Source organism: Mirounga leonina, unplaced genomic scaffold (assembly GCF_011800145.1).
Source record: "Mirounga leonina isolate KUSES-001 unplaced genomic scaffold, KU_Mleo_1.0 Mir_180, whole genome shotgun sequence".
Classification (NCBI taxonomy): Eukaryota; Metazoa; Chordata; class Mammalia; order Carnivora; family Phocidae; genus Mirounga; species Mirounga leonina.
The window spans coordinates 29,608,695-29,632,546 of record NW_023270469.1 but is presented as its reverse complement, the minus strand read 5'-3'; the positions used below and the strand labels follow the sequence as shown (position 1 = coordinate 29,632,546).

Genomic DNA, 23,852 nt, shown 5'->3' with positions numbered 1-23,852 from the left:
AGAAGTTTTTCAGACTTTTAATTTGATTGCATATCCTGTGCGTGTTCTTTGCCACTTCTGCAAAGATAGGAAGAATGGCCATAAAGGAAGTTGTTTTTGTTTTTCTTTTTTTAATTGATTCTTCTTGCAGGTTTCAGTTCAGGATGAGACTAGGAATGAGTTTCACATTCCTGACATGGTCCCTTGGCACATTTCAAGGCCAGGCATTATACCCCATGATGGAAGATTCCTTAAATTCTTCCTGTGGAATAATTCTTCTAGGCCCTATAAACATTGAAAAAATTTTTAAGAGACCTAAATTATAGTCCCCAGTCAAATCATTGTAGTGGCTTTGTCCTAAAATTCTGTCCTAAAGTTGGCTCTGGGACAAACATTTTTCCTTTTCTTTTGTTTACACTGTTCCCTCCACCTTGTCGGTTTTTTCTCTCCATCTAGGTATATTTATTTAGGACGACATTAAAAAATCAAATAGCCACAATGGCAGGGGCACCAACCAGTGAGCGTGGATGCATTAATTCTTTTTTCCCCTCTGGACATAACTAGAGTTAGGTTTTTTGAGAGCCACTACTGTATTCTATATATTCTTGCACTACACACAGCACTTAATGCCTTGTACATAACAGGAACTTACCATGTATTTGGAAAGAACACCGTTTCCCTCCCCACGCATTAGCCAGAAACCACAGCTATCATCCTCAAGTACCAGTGGAAAATTAGATGTGAGATAGGAGTGAGTCAAGAGGGAAGGCAAAAGGTATATGGAGGACCAGAACCAAGAGGTTTTTGTTTTTTTTTTTTAATTTTATTTATTTATTTGACAGAGAGAGAGACAGCGAGAGAGGGAACACAAGCAGGGGGAGTGGGAGAGGGAGAAGCAGGCTTCCCACTGAGCAGGGAGCCCGATGCGGGGCTCGATCCCAGGACCCTGGGATCATGACCTGAGCTGAAGGCAGATGTCTAATGACTGAGTCACCCAGGTGCCCCCAGAACCAAGAGGTTTAAGTGGCTTCTTCTGTTTCATTCATTCACTTTATTGGTCCACACGGAAGCAGTGGGCAGAAGTGATGGCCCTGCGTCTTCAAAAGGGGAGAGCGAAGAAAACGACTCATTCAGGTTTACTCGTTTAAGCAACCTCTGACCCTTCTCATCTTTCTGTTTCCCAGGAAGAGTTACAATCTGGAAGATTAAAGGCAGCCCTTGCCAAAGTGGGATTAAAGTTCATTTTGCATATTTAGAAAACAAAAAAGAATGATTAACCTCAAGAATCTGTTCTCTTGGGACACCTGGGTGGCTCAGTCATTAAGTGTCTGCCTTCGGCTCAGGTCATGGTCCCGGGGTCCTGGGATTGAGCCCTACATCGGACTCCCTGCTCAGCGGAAAGCCTGCTTCTCCCTACCCCACTCCCCCTGCATGTGTTCTCCCTGTGTCTCTCTCTGTCAAATAAATAAATACAATCGTAAAAAAAAAAAAATCATCTATTCTCTTTACAACCCAACAACAAACTTAAGCATTCCATGAAAGTTAATTTAGAAACAAGATGGGGAGAGTCGTGTGTCCTGAGGCCACCTTCACTTCTGTACTTGTTTTTGTAGGAGAGTTTTCACTCCCATGGAATACTGTATTTGGGGGAAGGTTTACAGAACCATCCAAAGCTCATACCGCCTTCACTGATGGTTATGTGCCATCGTTTTCATTTGGGGAATGAATGCTTCTTTTCTGAGGCTCTCCTCATTGAACATTATCCTTTGGATCTTTCCAAAATAATGATACTTACTGTTTTATTTTTTATTGCTACGTACAAAAGTAGTAATATATGCCATCCAGTCAAAGATACCATCGATCTGAAGATGTAGTCCAATTTCAGAGATACTAAATATGAAGAAAAAATGTGTACCTTGGAATTGATGAAATACGGTACGTGTTCGCTTTAAAGAATTTACAAACAATAGGAAAGTGTAAATACAAATACATCATGTTATTACCTTGCAGGGATAATATTCTTCACAACTATTTGGTTTAATTCCATCTAGTGTTTCTTTATATACTTGGAAATATGTGGGGATTTTTTCTTTTTAGAAAATATCATATTAGATACAATATTTAATACCTTTTTTCCCAATACTCACATATCTTGAGCACTTTTCCTTGTTAAATATTCCTTGAAATGTGATTTTTTAAAAATGGCTTAAATGTTACTCCCGTACTTTGGTGGTTTGATTTCCAGTGTTTTGATATCATGCATACTGCTGCGGTGAACATCTTTGTACATATATCTTCGCAGCTTAATCATTTCTTTAGGAAAAATTACTAGAAGTGGAATGCTTAGGTGAGAGGAGGGTATAGCTATTTTAAAACTATAATATTATATTGTCAGACTGTCACAAGACTGTTTTCAATGTACATTCGCACCACAGTGTATGAAATGTGGCTATCAGTTACTACCACCAGCCTCCTTTTCCTCACCCTTGATAATACTTGGCATTACAATTTCAAAGTATTTTGCCACTTCAGTGAGTAAAAATAACATGCTGCTGTTTTAAATTACATTTTTATTATTTATTTATTTATTTAAAGAGTTTATTTAAATAGTTTATTTATTTATTTGCCAGAGAGAGAGAGAGAGAACACGCGAGCACAAGCAGGGGGAGCTGCAGGCAGAGGGAGAAGCAGGCTCCCTGCTGAGCAAGGAGCCCGACGCAGGACTCGATCCCAGCACCCTGGGATCCTGACCTGAGCCGAAGGCAGACACTTGACCAACTGAGCCACCCAGATACCCCAATGATGATGATTTTTTATACTTGCATTAAATAACCATATTTGAAATTATTTAACTACTTTTATGCTCACTGGTAATTTTTATAATGTGGGTTTTTTTTTTCTTTTAAAAATCTATTTTTTAAATTGAGGTATAATTGACACATAACATTATATTAGTTTCAGGTGAAATGATCTCCACAGTAAGTCTAGTTAACATCCATCACCTTATATAATGTGAACCCGAATACAGGACACCTCTTTTATAATAGAGTTGGGAGGGCAGAAAGGGGAGCTCTCATGCCCTACTAACTCATCCTCAAGTCAGATGCCTGTAGGAAGATGCTCCTTTATTGCCCCAGCAACAGGGAGGAAGATTATCCCCTTGCCCCACAACAGCCCAACCAATGAGAAACTGCCACAACTCACCAATGAGAAATCGTCACCACCCTAAACCCTCGCTTTCTTCCAGTGGACTTTTGTTCAAGCAGCCCCTCCCACCTCTTCCTCTTCCTCTATAAAGTAGTGTTCCTCTTCTTTGTTCTCTGAAACTGTCTGTGGTTTTGCCATAGTTCATGTGTCCCAAATTGCAATTCCCCTGCCATTCTTGAGGAAACCCATTTTGTTGGTAAAGTAACTGGCTGTTTTATTTTCAGGGTCAACAGTAACAAGAAGTACGTATATTTTGGTGATAAGAAATTTTAAGATTTACTTTCTTAGCAATTTTTCATTCCATTACATCCCCATGACTTCTTTATTTTATAACCAGAAAACTGTACCTCTTGAACCCCTTAACTCATTTCCCCCACTCCTCATACCCCATCTCAGGCAATCACCAGTCTGTTCTTTTGTATCTTTGAGCATATTTTTTTGTTGTTGTTGTTTTTTGTTTTTGTTTTAGATTCCACATATAAATGAGATCATATGGTATTTGTATCTTTCTGCTGACATATTTCACTTAGCATAATGCCCTCAGGGTCCATCCATGTTGATGTAAATGGCAACATTTCATACTTTTTTATGACTAGATAGTGTTCCATTGTATCTATATACCATAATTTCTTTATCCATTCATCTATCAATGGACAGTTAGATTGTTTCCATATCTTAGCTGTTTTAAATAATGCTGCAGGGAATATGGAGATGTGTATGTCTTTTTGAATAAGTGTTCTTATTTTCTTTGGGTAAATACCAAGAGGTGGAATTGCTGGATCATAGAGTGAATCTATTTTTAATTTTTTGAGGAACCTCCACACTGTTTTCCATAGTGGCTGTACTAATTTACATTGCTATGAACAGTGCAAAAGTTTTTTTTCCACAACCTTGCCAACATTGTTATTTCTTGTTTTTTTGGTAATAGCCATTCTGACGGGTGTGAGGTGATATCTCATTGTGGTTTTAATTAGCATTTCCCTGATGATTAGTGATTTTGAGCATCTTTTCATGTACCTTTAGAAAAATGTCTATTCAAGTCTTCTGCCTATTTTTAATTGGATTGTTTGTTTTTTGCCTCTGAGTTGTATGAGTTCTTTTTTTTTTTTTTTTAGGATTTTATTTATTTATTTGACAGAGAGAGACACAGCGAGAGAGGGAACACAAGCAGGGGGAGTGGGTGAGGGAGAAGCAGGCTTCCTGCTGAGCAGGGAGCCCAATGTGGGGCTCGAACCCAGGACCCTGGGATCATGACTTGAGCCGAAGGCAGACGCTTAACGACTGAGCCACCCAGGCGCCCCGAGTTCTTAATGTATTTTGGATATTAACCTCTTATCAGATATATGATTCACAAATATTTTCTCCCATTCCATAGGTTGCCTTTTCATTTTGATGATGGTTTCCTTTGCTGTGCAGTGCTATTTATTTATGAATGTATGTATTTGAAAGAGACAGTGGCGGCAGAGGGGGAGAGAGAGAGAGAGGGTCTCAAGCAGACTGTGCTGAGCATGGAGCCTGAAGTGGGCTCTGTCTCCCGACTCTGAGATCATGACCTGAGCCAAAATCAAGAGTCAGTTGCTTAACTGACTGAGCCACCCAGGTACCCCTGTGCAGAGCTTTTTAGTTTGATGTAGTCGTACTTGTTTACTTTTGCTGTCATTGCTTTTGCTTTTGGTGTTATATTTAAAAAGTCATTGCTAAGACCTATGTCAAGGAGCTTACTGCTATGTTTTCTTCTTATACCTTGGTTTTAATTATTTAAATAAAGCATAGGCTCTAATAAGTTTTTCATGAAGGCTAATGGCAAGGGAATTGTGGTAGCTTATATTCTCCTGAGTTTATATATATATATTTTTTATTATTATGTTATGTTAATCACCATACATTACATCATTAGTTTAATGTAATATTATGATAGATCTGTTTTATCTATGAGTCCATCTGCCAAATACCCTTATGAAAGAATTGCTAGACTCTGTTCTGCATGCCCACACTACAGTAATTTCAATTGACACGGTGATTCTTCTGTTATCTATCATTATCATAACATTATTTTACATTAAATTTTAGTTTAATACATTAAACATTAGTTTAATGTAATGTAGTGTTCCGTGATTCATTATTTGCGTATAACTCCCAGTGCTCCGTGCAGAACGTGCCCCCTTTAATACCCATCACCAGGCTAACCTGTCCTCCCACCCCCTTCCCCTCTAGAACCCTCAGTTTGTTTTTCAGAGTCCATCGTCTCTCATGGTTCATCTCCCCCTCCGATTTCCCCCCTTCATTCTTCCTCCTCCTGCTATCTTCTTCTTCTTCTTCTTCTTTTTTTTTTTAACATATAATTTATTATTTGTTCCGAGTTTTTATATTATCTGAGAGTGACTTTCTATGCCTTCACATGCTGCTACCTCCTTAAATAGCTATAGGATTCTTGCATAACAAGCTTCCTACCTGAAAACTCTAGATATTGTCCCCTTGAGCTCTGATATTTGATGTTAGAGAGATGTCTGAGGTCATCTTCATTTTTATTCTATTGCAGTAAATTATGTTTTTTCTTTGAACATTTGTCATATTTTGTATTTAATACTTGAACAGAATATGTTTATGTACTTCAAACGTCATTTTGTAGTACAGAGTCCTTTCACAACTTTGGGAAATACTCTTCTGTTAGTTCTTTGGGTTCTTTCATATGTCCTTTTTCTGTTTTCTTTCTAGGGTTCTTCCTGTATATATATTTTGGTTTCCAGAATCTGTCCGTCATTTATCTCTTCTGTGACTAATTTTCATTTTCCCTCCAAGTTCTAGGGGAATGTTTTGAGTTCCGTCATCTACTTCAACAATTTGAGTTTTTTGTAGGCTGTGTTCTGTTGTCCACTCTATCTTCCATCATTTTCTTTGAAGTGACACTATTAAAAAAATCAACTCGAAGCAATCTTTCCTGATCGCAGACTCTTCCATCTTCATGTCTACTTGCTCCATTTTCAGATGCAGTACCTTCTTAAATCAAGTGTCTTCTTAAAATACTGAGCATTTTATAAAAAATTTGTCTTCTCAGTTTGAGTAAAACCTTTTGAGCAGAGATAGTTTCAAAGTAGTTCTTTTCCTTCGAACTGCAGTGTTTTCACATGAGTCTGGTGATTTGTCCCTCTCTGTTTCTCCTTATAGAAAGAGGAGTAGTACTAGTTTATAGGCACATTGATGTTGAGATTGTTTCTTTTGAAAACTTGGCATACATTCCTGGCCAAATCCTTCAGTCGAAAGGAGGAAGGATGGAAACGTATCTGTCCTTCCATGGCCAGATAAGAGATTTCATGAACTGGAGTGTCTTGTGTGGTGTAGATGCTTGCCATATGGGCAAACCATGACCGCTTTTGACCATCCTCGGTATACCTGCTTGCTCCGGTTTCTCACCTCAGCAATGCCAGGCTTCTTCTCAAAGTAGCAGTTTATACCAGCAACATGTCCTGGGGTCTCTGAGTACCACAGGTTGCCTGCATTTAAGGCCACCCCGCAGAGGCAAGAGGTCTGCCCTGTGGGTGCCTTGTAGCCGGTCGTACCCTCCCATTCTTCTTTTGAGTTCAAGGGAGAGTTCTGCTCCCGGGATTGGCTTGCTGTATTTACCTGGAAGCTGCTCTGTCAGCGTAGACACTCAGGAGGCAGCCCGCTTTGCCCCTTCTTTAATCTCATCCCGCCTAACCGTATCCAGAAACATCCCTTGCAATTTCTGGCATATTAAGCACCTTTCTCTAATATTTAGTGCTGACAAAAGTTTTGACCTAACTGAATAGTCCCCTGACCGTGTCCTTGGGGAAGCTGGGAATGGGGCAGGTCGAGAGGCCTGAGTCTGTACCAACATCTTGCTGGGAAGCTTCCCCTCCCCACTTTTGTTGGCTATTAAATTCTGAATATGTTCTCAGTCATGGATGTCCCCATGTCTAGGAAAAATAAGGTCATAAATATTAAGATTGAGCGATGAGAATGGACAGGTAAGTAAGAATGAAAAGCTTCAGTGACTGCGTGAAGCCAGGAAGATTGGATTTCAGTATTGGGCCTATTTAGCTCAGAAGTGTGCCTTTAGCGAAGCTCCTGATGGTTACTTTAAGAAATTTGGGATGAAATAGCCCAGGTAACACACTGGACAACAAAACCAAGGAAGTAAGGGGCTGGGTTAAATTTGGGGTGACCAACTGTCCCGGTTGGTCCGTGCAGGAAGGGATCTCAGTAAGTGGGGTTTCAGGAGACTCGTGGGCATGAATTGGTCACCCTAGCGGAAATTATGCCTTTGCATCTATGGTCTTTTATATATGAGATGAGATTTCATGCTACAGTGGATGTCCAGAGCTCTTTTCACCCACCGACAGAGCACGCAGCATTTAGCCAGCAAAGAGTGAGAGCTTATTTTCTATTTGTTTTGTTGAATAAATTCTACAAACTCAGATTCCACTTGAATATAGAATCAGTCCGTTTTTAGCTGTATTCTGAAATAACTCTGGCAGATAGACATTCTTTCATGTTTTCTTCCTAGAAGTGATGAGGAGGCGTCTTTTGTAAAGCTGGAAATGTCTTTAGCGTATCTTTTAAGAGGTACATACCATGAAGCCAGAGCCACTTAAACAGACTTAGAGTTTTAGATAAATTAGAAGCTCGTGAGTGAAAATTACAAGGTTCTTTCTAGAAGCCATAAAGGATTAGAGACAATTGGGAGCAATTTCAAGAACTGTTTGATTAGGAGGTTGCCAAGGATTTCAATAAAGGTACGGGCCTCAGTGTCTTAACTTCCAGTGTTGCGTTTGCCACTCGGCTGCATCAGGCTAGTTGCCCCTCAGTGGAATAAAACCAGTGTTCATTAAGATATTTTCTCTCTGGGGCGCCTGGGTGGCTCAGTCAGTTAAGCGTCTGCCTTCAGCTCAGGTCATGATCTCGGGGTCCTGGGATCGAGGCCCGCATCGGGCTCCCTGCTCATCGGGGAGCCTGCTTCTCCCTCTCCCCCTGCTCCTCCCTCCCCCCCGCTGGTGCACTCTTTCTCTCAAATTAATAAAATCTTTTTTTTTCTTAAAGATGTTTTCTCTTTCTTTATGATGTCCGTGGATCCTAGTATTAATAGCGTAGGAGCAGTAAGACTTCTATTTGGGTAGATGAGAAGGGCATTTATGTATTTCTTAGAAATTGATTTCAACCTTTATGGGAATCTGGCCGAGGGAACCTTCTCCAACCTCTGCTTTTTGTTTTGTTTTGTTCTTTTGATGCTGAAGCTCCCTTTAGGCGAAATAGTCCAGGTTAACCAGAAATCCTCAGGTGTGTCCTTAAACAGAGGCCTCAGAGGGGGACAAACTGTGAGAGGGAGACTTGTCCTTTAGCCTCTTCATCAGACTTGGAGCCGTGCTTCTGAGTCCATCTGCTGAGGTTGGATCAGCTTTGATCCTCCATTCCTTCCTTGTCCTTTTCTTTGAATTTAAAACTCCATGTTTGTCACTGTTGTCTCCATCCTCACCTTTCACTGCATTTTTTAATACTGTTTATACAACAACCTATTGTTTTGTGACTTAATCATCTTCAATCAATTTTTCCTGTGAAAACCCCCCAAATTGCTCTTAATTTCTCTCTCTCCCCTGCTTCACTTATCTAGTTTATTAGCAGGTCTTACTGTTTTTCTCTAAAACATTCTGAATCTGATGACTGCTCACCATCTTCCCCTCTGTCCCCGTGGTCCAAGTCACCATCAGCCCGCATGGATTATGGCAGCAGCTTCCCTGCTGGTCTTCCTGCTTCAAAGCCTGCCCTTCTCAGTCCTCCCTCTTTTCCAGAAAGCTGCCAGAGTGGTCTCTTCAGACTTGGATCACATTTTTTTCCCTGCTTAAAATTTTCTAATGGTTTCCCATTGTATCTAGACTTAAACCCCGGATTCTGACCATGACCAACGGAGGCTGCCTTCATCTGTTCAACTTCCCCTCTCCACCTTGAGCAGCAAGCTATAGTCTCAAGTACAACCAGCTTGTTCCCACCTCTCATTCCAGACATTGACATTGCCTGGATCTTCGTTATTCAGATCTCCGGCCAACTTAATTCTCCCCAGCCACGGTTCCATATACAGTAGTGCATCATTCCGCACACCCCCACTAACTCTTACTCTTCTTAAATTATCCTTTGTTTTCTCCATGGCAACTCATATCTGAATTTCTCGTTTCTTTACTTGTTCTGTATCTCCCCCATCATAATATAATCTCCATGAGAGCACGGGCTCCGTTTTGTTCATAGTGCTTGACCCAGAGTAGTTGCTCATCCAAATATTAAATCAAGTGATGCAAATAAGTGTTTTCTTTTGCTATGAGAACACCCTGGGAGAGTAACTGTATAGTTATATACCTGTATATTGGTCTCGAGAGTGTGAGCTATGGAGTCTTAAAGAATTTTCCAAAGACTTTTCAGTTGATAATTAAAAAAAAAAATAGTTTATTTTTTAGAGCAGTTTAAAACGGTTCCTAGCAAAGTTGAGCAGAAAGTACAGAGCGTTGCCCAGTACCTCTGTCTCCATGCATACACAGCCTTTCGCACTGTCTGCATCCTGCACCAGTGTGGTGCGTTTGTTATAATTGACATCGACACATATATACATATATACAATATACATCGACACATCATTATCACCAAATCCATATTTTACGTTAGAGTTTACTCTTGGTGTTGTATATTTTATGGATATGTTTTATAGATTTAAAAAATGTATTATGACCTATATCTGCCATTACAGTATCATACAGGATAGTTTTACTGCCCTAAAAATCCTCTGTAATCCCTTATTCATGCCCTCCCCCACACCCAACTCCTGGCAACTTTTTATTTTCTCTGTAGTTTTGTCTTTTCCAGAATGAAATCTTACAGTATATAGCCTTTTCCGACTGACTTCTTTCACTTATTAATATGTATTTAAGTTTGCTCATTTCTTTTCATGACTTGATAGCTCATTTCTTTTTAGTGCTGAATATTATCCTATTGTCTGAATGGGCCACAGTTTATCTATCCACCTACTGACAGACATTTTGGTTGCTTCCAAGTTTTGGTAGTTGTTGATAAAGCTGATAACAGATGTTATAAACATCTGTTCATAGCTTTTTGTGTGGACATAGTTTTCAACTCATTTGGGTGAATATCAAGGAGGGCAATTGCTGAATCTTACCGTGAGAGTATATTTAGTTTTGTAAGAAATCACCAAACCAAATGGCGTTTCAAAACAGCTGTATCATTTTGCATTCCCACCAGCAGTGGATGCATGTTCTCTTGTTCCATTATTTTTGTCAGCATTTGGTGTTATCAGTTATCAGTGGATTTTGGCCATTCTAATAGGTGGGTAGTAGTATCTTGTTTTAATTTGTACTTCCATGACAAATGATAATGAGCATCTTTTCATATGCTTATTTGCAACCTGTATATTGGTGAGGTGTCTGTTCAGGTCTTCTGCCCATTTCTTCAGTAAAGGTGTTTGTTTTCTTGTTGTTGAGTTTTAAGAGTTCTTTGTATTTTGAATTACAGTCCTTTATTGAATGTCTTTTGCAAATATTTTGTCCCAGTTTGCAGCTTGTCTTCTTCTTCTCATGACAGTGTCTTTCACAGAACAGTTTTTAATTTTTCTGAAGTGCAGTTTACCAATTATTTCTTTCCTGGGTTGTGCCTTTGGTGTTGTAACCAGAGTCATCAACATGCCCAAAGTCATCTAGATTCCCTCTTATGTTATTTTCTAGGAGTTTTATGCATTTTATATTTAGATCTATGATCCATTTTGAGTTAAATTTTGTGAAAAGTGTAAAATTTGTGTCTAGATTCAATTTTTTTTTTTGCATGCAGATGTCCAGTTGTTCGAGCACCATTTGTTGAAGAGAATATCTTTGCTCCACTGTATTGCCTTTGCTCCTTTGTCAAAGATCAGTTGACTGTATTTATGTGGCTCTTTTTCTGGATTCTCTTTTTTTTCTGTCCGTTGATCTATTTGCCTGTTCTTTTGCCAATAAAACATTATCTTGATTACTGTAGTTTTATAGTAATTCTTGAAGTTGGGTAAATCAATCTTCCAACATTGTTCTTCTTCAATATTGTGTAGGCTATTTTGCGTCTTTTGTCTGTCTGTATAAACTGTAGAATCAGTTTGTCAGTATCCCCAAAATAACTTGGGATTTTGATTGGGATTGCATTGAATTTATAGATCAAGTTAGGAAGAACAGACATCTTGACAATATTGAGTCTTTCTCTCCATGAACATGCAATATCTCTCCATTCGTTTAGTTCTTTGATTTTGTTCATCAGGGTTTTTTGGTTTTCTTTTTTCTTTTTTTAATAGGGAGAGGGAGGGAAGACAGGGAGAGAGAGAATCTTAAGTAGGATCCATGCCCCAGCATGGAGCCTGAAGCAGAGTTCTATCTCACAACCCTGAGATCCTGACCTGAGCCGAAATCAAGAGTTAGATGCTTAACCGACTGAACCACCCGCGTGCCCCTTTGGTTTTCTTTATGTAGATCCTTGTACATATGTTTTTACTTTGAAATTCCACTTATTCATTAGGAAAGTGATTGACTTTTGTATATTAACCTTATATCCTGCAGCTATGCTGAAATTGCTTATTAATTCTAGGAGGGTTTTTTTTTTGTTGAGTCTTTTGGATTTTCTATAGAGACAGTCACATCATCTATGAAGAAGGACAGTTTATCTCTTCCTTCTCAGTCTGTATACCTTTAATTTTCTTTTTTTGTCTCATTGTATTAGCTGGCACTTCTAGTGTGCTATTGAAAAGGACTGATAAGAAGAGACATTCTTGCCCTGTTCCCAATCTTAGTGAGAAATCAAGGTTAAGTGTGATGTTAGCTGTAGGTATTTTGTAGATGGTCCTTATAACATTGAATAAGTTACTCTCTAGTCCTAGCTTACCGGGAGTTTTTATTATGGATTTGTGTTGGATTTTGTCAGATGTTTTTTTCTGCATCTATTGATATGATCATGTGCTTTTTCTTCTTTATCCTGTTGATGTGATGGATTATATTAATTCATTTTCAAATACTGGGCCAGCCTTGCATACCTGGATAAGTTTCACTTGGTTGTTGCATATAAGTCTCTTAAGATGTGTAAAAAAGTATATAAAATATACATTGTTGGTTTCTATTTCTAATATTTTGTTGAGTATTTTGGCATTCATGTTCTTAGATATTGATTTGTAGTTTTCTTGTAATAGATTTGTCTGGTTTTTCTATTAGGGTATTGCTGGTCTCATAGTGAATTAGGAAGTCTTCCTTCCATGTTTTTCTTCTGGAAGAGTTTTTAAAGAATGGGTATAATTTCCTCCTTAAATGGTTGGTATTATATGTTGGCTAATTGAACATAATTAAAAAAAAAAAAGAATTCACCAGTGAACCTATCTCGGCCTGGTGCTTTCTGTTTGGGAAGGTAATTAATTTTGATTCAATTCCTTCAGTACACATAGGCCTATTTAGATTATCTATTTTTTATGTAAGTTTTTGCAGATTGAGTCTTTCAAAGAATTGGTTCATTTTTTCTTTCTTTTCTTTTTTTAAAGATTTTATTTATTTATTTGAGAGAGAGCATGAGCAGTGAGGAGGGGCAGAGGGAGAAGCAGACTCCCTGCTAAGCAAGGAGCTCAAATGCGGGCTCTATCCCAGGACCCTGGGATCATGACCTGAACTAAAGGCAGGTGCTTAACCAACTGAGCCACCCAGGCGCCCCAAGAATTGGTCCATTTCATCTACATTATGTATGCCTACAAATTTGTAGGCATAGAGTTGTTCATAGTTTTACTTTATTAGCCTTTTAATATCCATAGGATCTGTAGTGATGTTCCCTTTTTTTTTTTACATTAAACTTTATTTTTATTGAAGTATAACATGACATACAAAAGAGTATGTAAATCAGGAGTGTAGAGCCAGCTATACTTAGTGTGTTTTTTTTATTTCTGGTATTAGTAATTTGTGTTTTTCCTATTGTTTTTCTTAGCCTAGATAGGGGCTTATTGATTTTATTGGTCTTTTCAGAGAACCAGCTTTGTTATATTGACTTTCTCTGTTGATTTTCTGTTTTTCATTTCATTGATTTCTGTTCTAATTATTATTTTTTTTCTTTTTCTTTTAGATTTAATTTGCTCTCCTTTTTCTAATTCCCTAAGGTTGAAGCTTATATTATGGAGTTTAGATCTTTCCTTTGTAATATATGCATTCAGTGTGTTATTTTTTACTCTTCAAAGTGCTTTGGCTGCATATCACAAATTTTGATGTTGTATTTTCATTTTCATTTAGTTAAAAATACTTTAAAATTTCTCTTGATATTTCTTCTTTCACCATGGTATTTAGAAGTTCTTTAGTCTCTTAAGTATTTTGAGATATTCTAGCTGTCTTTCTGTTACTGATTTCTAGTTTATTTCCTGTATGGTCTGAGAGCAGACATTGTATGATTTCTATTCTTTGATTTTTTTTTTTTTTTTTTTTTTTTTGGGTCCCAGAATATGGTCTGTCTTGGTGAATGTTCCATATGAGCTTGAGAAGAATGTGTATTCAGCTCTTGTTGTATGAAGTAGTCTATAGATGTCAGTTATATCCAGTTGATTGATGGTATTCTTGAGTTCAACTGTGTCCTTACTGATTCTCTGCCTAATGGATCTGTCCATTTCTGATAGGAGATGTTGAAGTCTCCAGCTATAATAGTGGATTTGTCTACTTCTCCTTGCTGTTCTATTAGATTTTGCTTCATGTAATTTGACTCTCTTATAAGGTACATACACATTAAAGATTGTGATATCTTCATAGAGGATTGACCTTTTATCATTATGTACTGCCCTTTTTGTCCTTGGTAATTTACTTGTTTTGAAGTCTGCTCTGTCTGAAATTCATATAGGTACTCCAGCTTTGTTTTGATTATTGTTAGCACAGAATATCTTTCTCCACCCCTTTATTTTTAATTTATATGTGACTTTATAGTAGTGAATTTCTTTTAGACAACATATAGTTCTTGTTTTTTTTTTTTTTAGTTGTGTTTTGTTTTTTCATCCACTCTGACAATGTCTGTCTTTTAATTGGTGTGTTTACTCCTCTGACATTAAAAGTGATTATTGATATAATTGGTTTAATAACTACCTTGTAGTTACACTGATCAGTAGTATCTCATAGGTCATTGATGCCCTTTGATTTGCTATTTGTTGCCCTTGTTCTTTGTTCCGATTTTTCTCTTTGGACATCATTTCTTCAGATATTTTTTTTCTGTCAATCTCCCTCTTTTTTTATTTTTAAAGATTGATTTATTTATTTGAGAGAGAGTGCACATGCACACGGGAGCGGGGAATGGGCAAAGGAAGAGGAGAGAGAGAATCCGAAGCTGACTCCACACTGACCACAGAGACTGACTCAGGGCTAATCCCACAAACCATGAGATCATGACCTGAGCTGAAACCAAGAGTTAGATGCTTAACTGACTGAGCCACCCAGGTGCCCACCTGTGTCATTCTTTTTATTCTGAGAATCAAATTATAGTTATGTTACACTGATCAGTAGTATCTCATAGATCATTGATGCCCTTTGATTTATCTGTAGTCTTTATTTCTCTGTGTACTTCATTTTTGGGTAGTTTCTATTTCCATGTATTCTAGTTCACTGATTTTTCTGCAGTGTCTAAAGTGCTATTAATCTCATTCAGTGTGATTTTTTAAATTTCAGATGCATTTTTCATCTTTAGAAGCTTCCTTTAATTTATTTATATGTACGAAAGAAGTATATATGAAAGAAAGATATGTATACATCTTATATATATGTGTCATATCATATATGTCATATATATCTTTCATTTCTCTTCTCCGTTACTTTTTTTATAAGATTTTAGTTTTTATTTAAAGGTTTTATTTATTTATTTGAGAAAGCAACAGAGAGAGTGATAGAGAGCACAAGTGGGGAGGAGAGGGAGAAGCAGGCTCCCCGCTGAGCAGGGAGCCCAACACAGGCCTCGATCCCAGGACCCTGGGATCATGATCTGAGCTGAAGGCAGATGCTTAACCGACTAAGCCTCCCAGGTGCCCCAGATTTTACTTTTTCAAAAGATTTATTTTTGAGAGGGAGGGGGAGAGAGAGCACGAGGAGGGGGAGGGTCAGAAGGAGAGGGAGAGAAGTGGACTCCCCACTGAGTATGCAGCCTGATGTGGGGCTTGATCCCACGATCATGACCTAGCCGAAACTAAGAGTTGGATGCTTAACTGACTGAACCACCCAGGTCCCGCTATAACATTTCATTTTTAAGTAATCTCTATACCCAACGTGGAGCTCAAACTTATAACCCTGAGATCAAGAGTCATAAGCTCTGCCAACTGAGCCAGCCAGGCACCCCTCTTCTCTGTTACTTCTCAAGTGGATGCTGGATATTGTGAATTTTATTGGGTATCTGACTGTGTTAAATTCTTTTGAATAGTGTTGGACTTTGCTCTAATGACTAAACTATTTGGAATAACTTGGGTACTTTTGAGGCTTGCTTTTAAGCTATTAAGTGGATCTAGGGCAGCCTTTGATGTAGAACTAGTTTAGCTCTACTACTAATGCTTTTCCAAGGACTCTATCCATTATCTCATGTAGTAGGAGCCATTCTGACTGCTGAGAACACAAAATATCCCCAGCTCTGTGTGAGCTCTGAGATTTGTTCAGCCTATTGTTTGCTGATGCTTCTTTTCCTGCCCTTGGGAAGTTCTCATTTCCACCTACACACATTAGTGCTCAGCCATAGACTTGGAAGGAACCCTTCTACAGATGTCTGCTTGTTTTCTCTCTGTATGGGTTCTCCTATTCCAGTATTCTGTCTTACAATCCTTGTTGCCTGGCTTTCCTAAACTCCAGTCTCTCTCTTCACAATTCCACAAGAGGGAAAACTGAAAACTCTGGGTTCTGCCTGACTCCCCCCCACCCCCCTCTACTCTGGCTTTGAAACTGTTCCAGGTTTGTAAGCTAGGGCAATTTTAGGCCTCACCTATTTTGTTTTTCGATCTTTGGGATTGTATCTTGCTCTCTTTTCCAGTGTCAGAAATGTTTGTTTCCTATTGTTTTGGTCCATTTTTATAGTTGTTTAAGGTAGGAGGGCAAACCTTGTCACTGGTACTCCGGAATGTCCAGAAGCAGGAGACCTTCAGTTGACATTTTGCATTTCCATTATTTTGTTTAGAAGTTAATTTTGCTGCCCTGTAAGGGGTGTGGTGCTTTTGCCATTTAGTTTAAATCGTTATGAGTGTTGGTATCTTGGTAAGAAGCCTCTGTTACCTATGTAGGAAATCACCCAGTGCTGGGGAATAGTACTGTTCCACTCTCTTCTTTGTAATAGAGGAAGTGATGTCCTAAGCAGAGGTGATAGAGATGTTGCCTGACGTGTGGCATCATTTCTTAGAGTATGCAACAACTTGGCCGTTGGTTTTTCTTCCACTGTGTGTGGTTTTAGGCTTCTTCTTCAGCTGATGAATTCACTACCTACTCCATTCTTGGGCTGTGAATCCATAGGCTTGAATTCTGACCTGAGTGCCAAAACATTGCCAACTGCTGAGTTGGTTGGTTTTTTGCCTGGAAAAGTTGTTAGGGCAAAATTGATACTTTGATTGGGGAGAGAAAGAGGCAGATTTTCAGATGAAAGCTGTTCCACCCCAAATAGTTTAAAAAATTTTTGGCTTATTATCTAAAGGCATGGGTAGAATTTGATATATCATGAGAATGAGAAAGAAGCTCATAAATAGTAAACTTAGTGATGGGTGGGCATCATAAGACCACACATAAGTAGGGTGACCATGTATCCTGTTTGCTAAAGACAGCCCTGAACACCTGTTGTCTTGGAATAATTAACATCCCCTTTTGCTCTTGGAAGTGTCATGGTTTTGATGTCTCTCTCTCTATACTTATATACACACAAAGTCATCCTAGTTGTAAAGAATGGTTTAAAGAATACAAAGTAGGTGTTAATTCCCTGGTTATTGTCCTTGAATGATGGATTTACTGTTTACTTTGTATTTTTGTTGAATAGTTTATAGTGACTAATAAATGTGTGTGTGTGGTTTTATTTTTTTTTAATTTTTGGTATTTTTCCTATAGATGATCTCAATGCCACCCACCAACACTGTGTTTTGGCTGGTTTACCACCTCGGTTTAGTTCCACCCACCGAGTGGCAGAGGTAAGTGTTAATAAAAATGTGATTCAAACTTAATTGGATGTGACAGCAGTGGTTGAATGAGCAATTTTGCATAGAGTTTTGGAAGAGTATTTGATAGGAAAATTGCTTCCATCGAACTTGACGTTAGCCTTTATTTACTTGCTTTATTAGCTTTGAGTTGTGTGGGATACAGTTTTAAAAAATGTGTTCACAGCATGGGATTAGTATATTTTGCTTCTTTAGGATTCTTTTTCTTGGAGAAGGTAAAATGCTATTGGCAGGTGTTGCTAGCTAGAGATTGTCTAAGGGGTTTTTATCTGTCAAGGTCAAGGACAGGAGATGGCCAGAAGGAAGTGGGGAGGGGGCGCCTGGGTGGCTCAGTCGTTAACTGTCTGCCTTCGGCTCAGGTCATGATGCCAGGGTCCTGGGATCGAGCCCCTCATTGGGCTCCCTGCTCAGTGGGAAGCCTGCTTCTCCCTCTCCCACTCCCCCTGCTTGTGTTTCCTCTCTCGCTCTGTTTCTCTCTGTCAAATAAATAAAATCTTTAAAAAAAAAAAAAAAAAAAGGAAATGGGGAGGGTTTGTGTGCTTGTGCATGTGTTAGCTGTGACCAGGCTCCGGTGGTTGAGAATTTACATTTCCCTTAACTTTTGGGTCAGACTTCTGGGCATGTGAATGTAAATTAAGGAGAGAGTTACAGTGGTGCCCAGTAATTTCTGAGCTCCCCAGTTGAGTTCATAATCCAGACTTTAGTGCTAAATTCTGCCACCACTTGCGGTGGCTGATGGTCAGCTGATTAGACCAGTTCAGAATGGAAACTTAGGAGGTGGGAAAAACTCCTAGTAGTCACCCTGCGGTACTGTGTGATCAGTTAAGGAAGGTTCCAGAGAGCAGGGGAATAATCATGAGAAGGCCTACAAGTTGACTTCATATCCAAGCTTGTTATCTGTGCTTTGTTTTGTAGATTGACTTTCCATCGTGCCACAGGGGGACCAGGGTGGGAAGTTCGGCAGAAGGGATACAACAAAGTGGCAGGGGAACACAAGCACAAGTCCTTCTCAGTCCCGAGACTGAGTCTGTAAAGCAGTGGCATGTCGTATGGTAATTAAGTGGCTTTTCTCGTGGACTGGTCATGTTGCTGTAGGCCAGAGAGGGCCTGAGTATCTATTAAATCAAGATGCCATCCAGCCCATGAAACATGCCTTCGTCCCTTTCTCCTCATGTCCCTTGTCCCCTCTCTTCCATTCGCTCATCCAAATATTTGAGTGCCTGTCACATGTCCAGTGGCAAGATGGGCTTGAGAGAGCCATCAACATCATCCCTAGTACATCTGTGGCCACTCCCTTTGTTGAACTTCCATTTTAGTTGGGGAGACAGATCCCAAACAAATAAACACACGGATAATTATCTGAGAGACCTGAAAGTAAGTTCTGTTAGGCAGTCGGGAAGGAAGGACTGACTGAGTAGAGGGAGGAATAGAAGGAGGAATGTGTGTATGGACAAACAAATGAACTCTTTATTGGATGCTTTCGCTGTGCCAGGCTCTTGGCTGACTCTCAAGCCTGGGTGATTTGGGGATGACATTGCCATTAATAGAAACAGCAGTTGAAGACATTGGGGGAAGACAGTAGTTCATTCAGTTTTGAACAGGCTGAGTTGGAGCTGACCAGTGGAGCGGTCTGGCAGATAAAGGCAAACAAGGGACTAAAGCTCTCCTCCTCCCCGTCCTGCAGTGGGACATGCCTACACAGAAGCCGTCCAAAGGGGCCCTCCAGAATACAGTTTGAACAGTACCCCTGTGCCCTGATTTCCTTTTTTCCCAGGTGGGCCAATTTTATGAGGATAGCAGTGCTTTCACAATATCCTGAGGTTCAGCATTTTCTGCTTTAATCACAGCTGTATTTGTGTCCTCTAAGTTTTAGGCAACATTGTGAGCATTAATTAACTTTTAAATAAAGAAGTGGGTTTGTGTAGTGATGCTCTTGGGAGAAACACATTATCTCAAATCTATGTCTTTTATAGTCTCTGTACTTGAGTTCAAGCTACTAATTAGACACCTCCACTGTGAATGATGTAACAATCTTGCTTTCTATATTATATATCAGGGTCAGCAAACTGTGGCCCATGGGCTAGCCAGCTGTTTTAATAAAAAAATTTTAATTGAAACACAGCCACACTCATTTGATTCCATATAGTTTATGGCTGCTTTGGAGTTACAAAGGCAAAGCTGCAGAGTCGCAACAAGACCTTAAGGCCTGCAAGCCTAAAATACTATCTGGCCTTTTAAGAAAAAGTTAGCTGACTTTGTTTTATGTGATCTTATGTATACAGGCTTTAATAATCACCTTAAAGTAAAAAGTAATTTTTGAAACATCACCATTTTAAGGTAACTTTTTATTTCTATGGAAAGTCAAAAATGATAATGTTCAGTGTTGGTAAAGTTACGGTGAAACAGGTATATTCATATACTTCTGGAAGTTTTTCTAATTGGTATACTTTTTGGAAAGCTATATGGGGATGTGTATAAAGTACCATAAAAATATCTTTGATCTGATAACACTGTTTTTGGGAGTCAAACCTAGGAAACACTTCAAAGAAAGATAACACACACACATATAAAAATGTTTAGAGTGACTAAGAGTAGTGAAGAGCTGGAGAGAACTTTAGTGCCTCTGTAGTACATGACTAGTTAATTAAATTAGTATCACCTCAGTGAGCAACCATTGAAAATACTTACTTTGAGTACTTACGTACAGAGAAAAACAGAATAGACACTGATGTGTACATTCTGATCACAGCCGTGTGGAAAAACAAAGAATCATGTGCAATAAAAATAATTAAAATAAGGTAAGGTGACAGGATTATTATTTTATCTTACTTAAAAATTTTTATTTCATGTCGTATTGTTGTCAGTAATAAAAGAGGGAAAAGATTTTTTTTTTCTAACATGAAAGTTACATTATTATTTCCCTCAAGAGAAGAGATGGAAAAAATCCATGCAGTGTTGTAGCCCTCACTTATTTTATAAATGTCCTCTCCTTCATACAGAATTAACGTGGCATGTCTTATCTGTGCCACACAAAATGATTTGCTGTTTTCTGTCCATTCAAAATATGTCAGAAACAGATTGTCTTAAGGAAGTGATGTTCTGAATTTCATTTTAGTTAATCAGAGAAGAAATCTATTTAGTTTTTCGGTTACATGTGACTAGATTATGTCTGACAGCTCTCGACTTTTATTGGATTTTTTTCTTCTGGTTGGAAAGGAAGAAATCTGTTTTTTTAATTTAAATTTTATGAATTTTATATATAATTATATTGTGAATAGGTAGTTACTCAAACGATTCAAAGTTCAGAAAGTACCCAAGAATAAATAGTTTAAAGTCTCTTCCTCCTAAAGCCAACCAGCTCCTCCTCCCCAGAGGCAACTAGTGTTATCAGCTTCTTGTTATCCTTTCTGTGATACTTAATACATATATAAGCAAATATGTGTTTAATTAAAAACATTTTTTATACAAATGGTAGCCTACTCTACATACCATTCTGTACTTTTGTTTTAGTAAGCCTTGGTGATAACTTATCAATATGTAATTCATACTTTGGAGTAGGCAGTGGTTTTTTTAGATATGACACCAAAAGCACAAACAACCAAAGAAAAAGTAGGTAAATCGGACTTCAACAAAATGAAAAACTGTTATGCTTCAGGGGCACCTGGGTGGTGCATTGGGTTGAATGTCCAACTCTTGGTTTTGGCTCAGGTCATGATCTCAGGGTCATGAGATTGAGCCCCATGTCGGGCTCTGCACTCAGCATGGAGTCTGCTGGAGATTCTCTCTCTCTCTCTCTCCCTCCATGCTCTCTCTCCTCTCTCTACAATAAATAGGGGCACCTGGGTGGCACAGTCAGTTAAGCATCTGACTCTTGGTTTTAGCTCAGGTTGCAATGTCAGGGTCGTGAGATCAAGCCCCATCTTGGGCTCCATGCTCAGCACTGAGTCTGCTTAAGACTCTCTCTGTCCCTCCCCACTGTTCTCTGTCTTTCTCTCTCTCAAATCAATCAATCTTTAAAAAACAAACAAACATACAAATAAATGAATCTTAAAAAAACAAACAAACCGGGGCGCCTGGATGGCTCAGTCGGTTAAGCGTCTGCCTTTGGCTCAGGTCATGATCCCAGGGTCCTGGGATCGAGCCCCACGTCGGGCTCCCTGCCCAGCGTGAAGCCTGCTTCTCCCTCTCCCACTCTCCGTGCTTGTGTTCCCTCTCTCGCTGTGTCTCTCTCTGTCAAATAAATAAACAAAATCTTAAAAAAAAAAAAAAATTAAAAAAAAAAAACCAACCCTATTATGCTTCAAAAGGTTCCATCAAGAAAGTGGAAAGAGAACTTATAGAATGCGAGAACGTATTTTCACATCACTTATGTCACAGGGTACTTGTGTCTAGAGTATATAAATAACTCTTACAACCCAATAATTAAAAAGATAAATAATCCAATCTTTTTAAATGACAAAAGATCTGAAGAGACATGTCTGCAAAGAAGATGCACAAGTGGCCAATAAACACATGAAAAGATTGAACATCATTAGTCATCAGGGAAATGCAAAGCAAAGCCATATTGAATTATTACTTCACACCCACTAGAATGGCTACAGTCAGAATCACAGTGACAAGTATTGGTGAAGATATGCAGAAATTAGAACCCTCCTGCACTGCTGGAGGGAATATAAAATGGTTCAGCCACTTTGGGGGACGGGCTGACCTTTCCTCAGAATTTTAAATACAGTTACCTCAGGAGCCAGCAATTCTATACCGGAGAGAGATGAGAACTCATACGTGAATGTTCTTAGCAGCTTGACTCATAATAGGCAAAAAGTGGGAGCAATCCAGATAATGAATGGAAAAGCGAAAGCGGTATTTGCATACAATCAAATATTATTTGGCAGTAAAAGGGAAGGAGTTACTGACAGGTGCTACAACATGGATGAACCTTGAACTGTCATGCTCAGGGAAAGAAGCCAGTATGATTTTATTTTTAGGAGCGGTCCTGCATAGTCAGACCTGTGGTCACAGGAAATAGACTGGTGGTTATCTGGAGTTGGGCAGGTTGGCAGGAAGGGGGCAGCAGGTGACTGCTAAGGGGTGCCATTTGTTTTGGGGAGGTGACCAAAATGTTCTAAAGTTAACTGTGGTGACGGTGGCATAACTCTGTGAATATACTATAAACTAATGAATTGTATGTTTTCACGGTGTGACTTTTGTGACATGTGAATTATGTCTCAAAAAAGTTGTTACCCGTCCCTGCCAAAAAACAAAAACAAACAAAAAAACGGGCCTTATTATAGGTTCTGTACAACGGATAAAACTCTGAACACCCAGGGAAAAAAGTTCCCTCACCCCTCCCCCGCCCTTTTTTTTTTTGCCTGCCAGTATGGCTTCGCTGTAGTTTATTTAACAAGTCCCCTATTGATGGGAAATTTAGGTTATTTCCAGTCTTTTCAATAAATGGCATTGTGATTAGTAACCTCTTACATAGGTCACTCAATACTTGGGAAAGTAAAGGTGTGAGTAGAGCATGTTTATAGATAGACCGTCATTTTAAAAGAGGTTGCAGGAATGGCTCCAGGACAAAAGTGAGTGGTGATTCAGCTTTGCTTTCTGTTCTTTTCTTTGTAGCAAGCTGGAGCTGCCTGCTCTTGTGCTCCTAGCACTCTGAGATCTTCATATACACATTAGTCAGGCTTCGGTATTTGGCACTGTAACTTTGTTTTTCCCAGGCTTATCCGTGACACATTGTGTAACATGGCAGTAACCATAGAAAGAATTTTTGTACCAGGGCATTAGCCTTCAAGGTTATTTCTGAGGGATCTGTTTAAATTATGTATGTTGGAAGAGAAATACTTTAGGGATACATTTTCCTCATTGGGTCGAACGGGTATTTATAGCTTGCTTTTTATCATTCTAGGAAATCATGTTGTCATCAAAACCAATGGATGCACACTCCGTCTGCATCCTTTTCTTTTCTGACATACATCATTCAAAGGAGGGGTTGTCCATTTGACCTCTGTTTTGCTCCCACAGACAAAGAGAAGGATGAACTAGTTATCTGTGCCCTTGCCAATACCAAGGCACTAAGTTATGCCTTTGAACATGCCTTGAGGGCATGAGCCACATATTCTCCATTATTTGAAGAACGTATTCCGCCAAGGACCGCAGCTGCTTGGTTTTTGCAGAAAAGGAAAATGAGTTCTTTGCCCTGTGTTTATAACTTCAATTTTTTTTTTCCCCCCGCCGTTACTATTCCCTTTTGTGGGCTGTTGATTCGATCAGTCTGGTTACCTTTCTTTCCCATTGTTAGATTCAGGGTACTTAATAACAAAGTCAGTATTTTTGACTTCTTGGTTGATTAGTTATTCATCCAAAAACTACTTACTAAGTTTCTTTTACATTTAGGACTTGGTTCTAGATACTGCAGTATCTGTAGAAAAAATTTATGTAATAAAATGGTGTGTGTGTATGT

At 38.9% G+C, this 23,852-nt stretch overlaps 1 protein-coding gene across 2 annotated transcripts in view; it reads left to right on the top strand.

Annotated features, from left to right (window-relative positions):
* FTO (FTO alpha-ketoglutarate dependent dioxygenase) overlaps positions 1–23,852 on the top strand; it is a 373,021-nt gene that overhangs the window by 141,771 nt on the left and 207,398 nt on the right. For both annotated transcript variants that reach the window (XM_035025197.1, XM_035025199.1), the window contains exon 5: positions 17,280–17,359. In XM_035025197.1, coding sequence (XP_034881088.1) covers positions 17,280–17,359 — 80 coding nt within the window. The remainder of the gene's footprint in view (positions 1–17,279; positions 17,360–23,852) is intronic.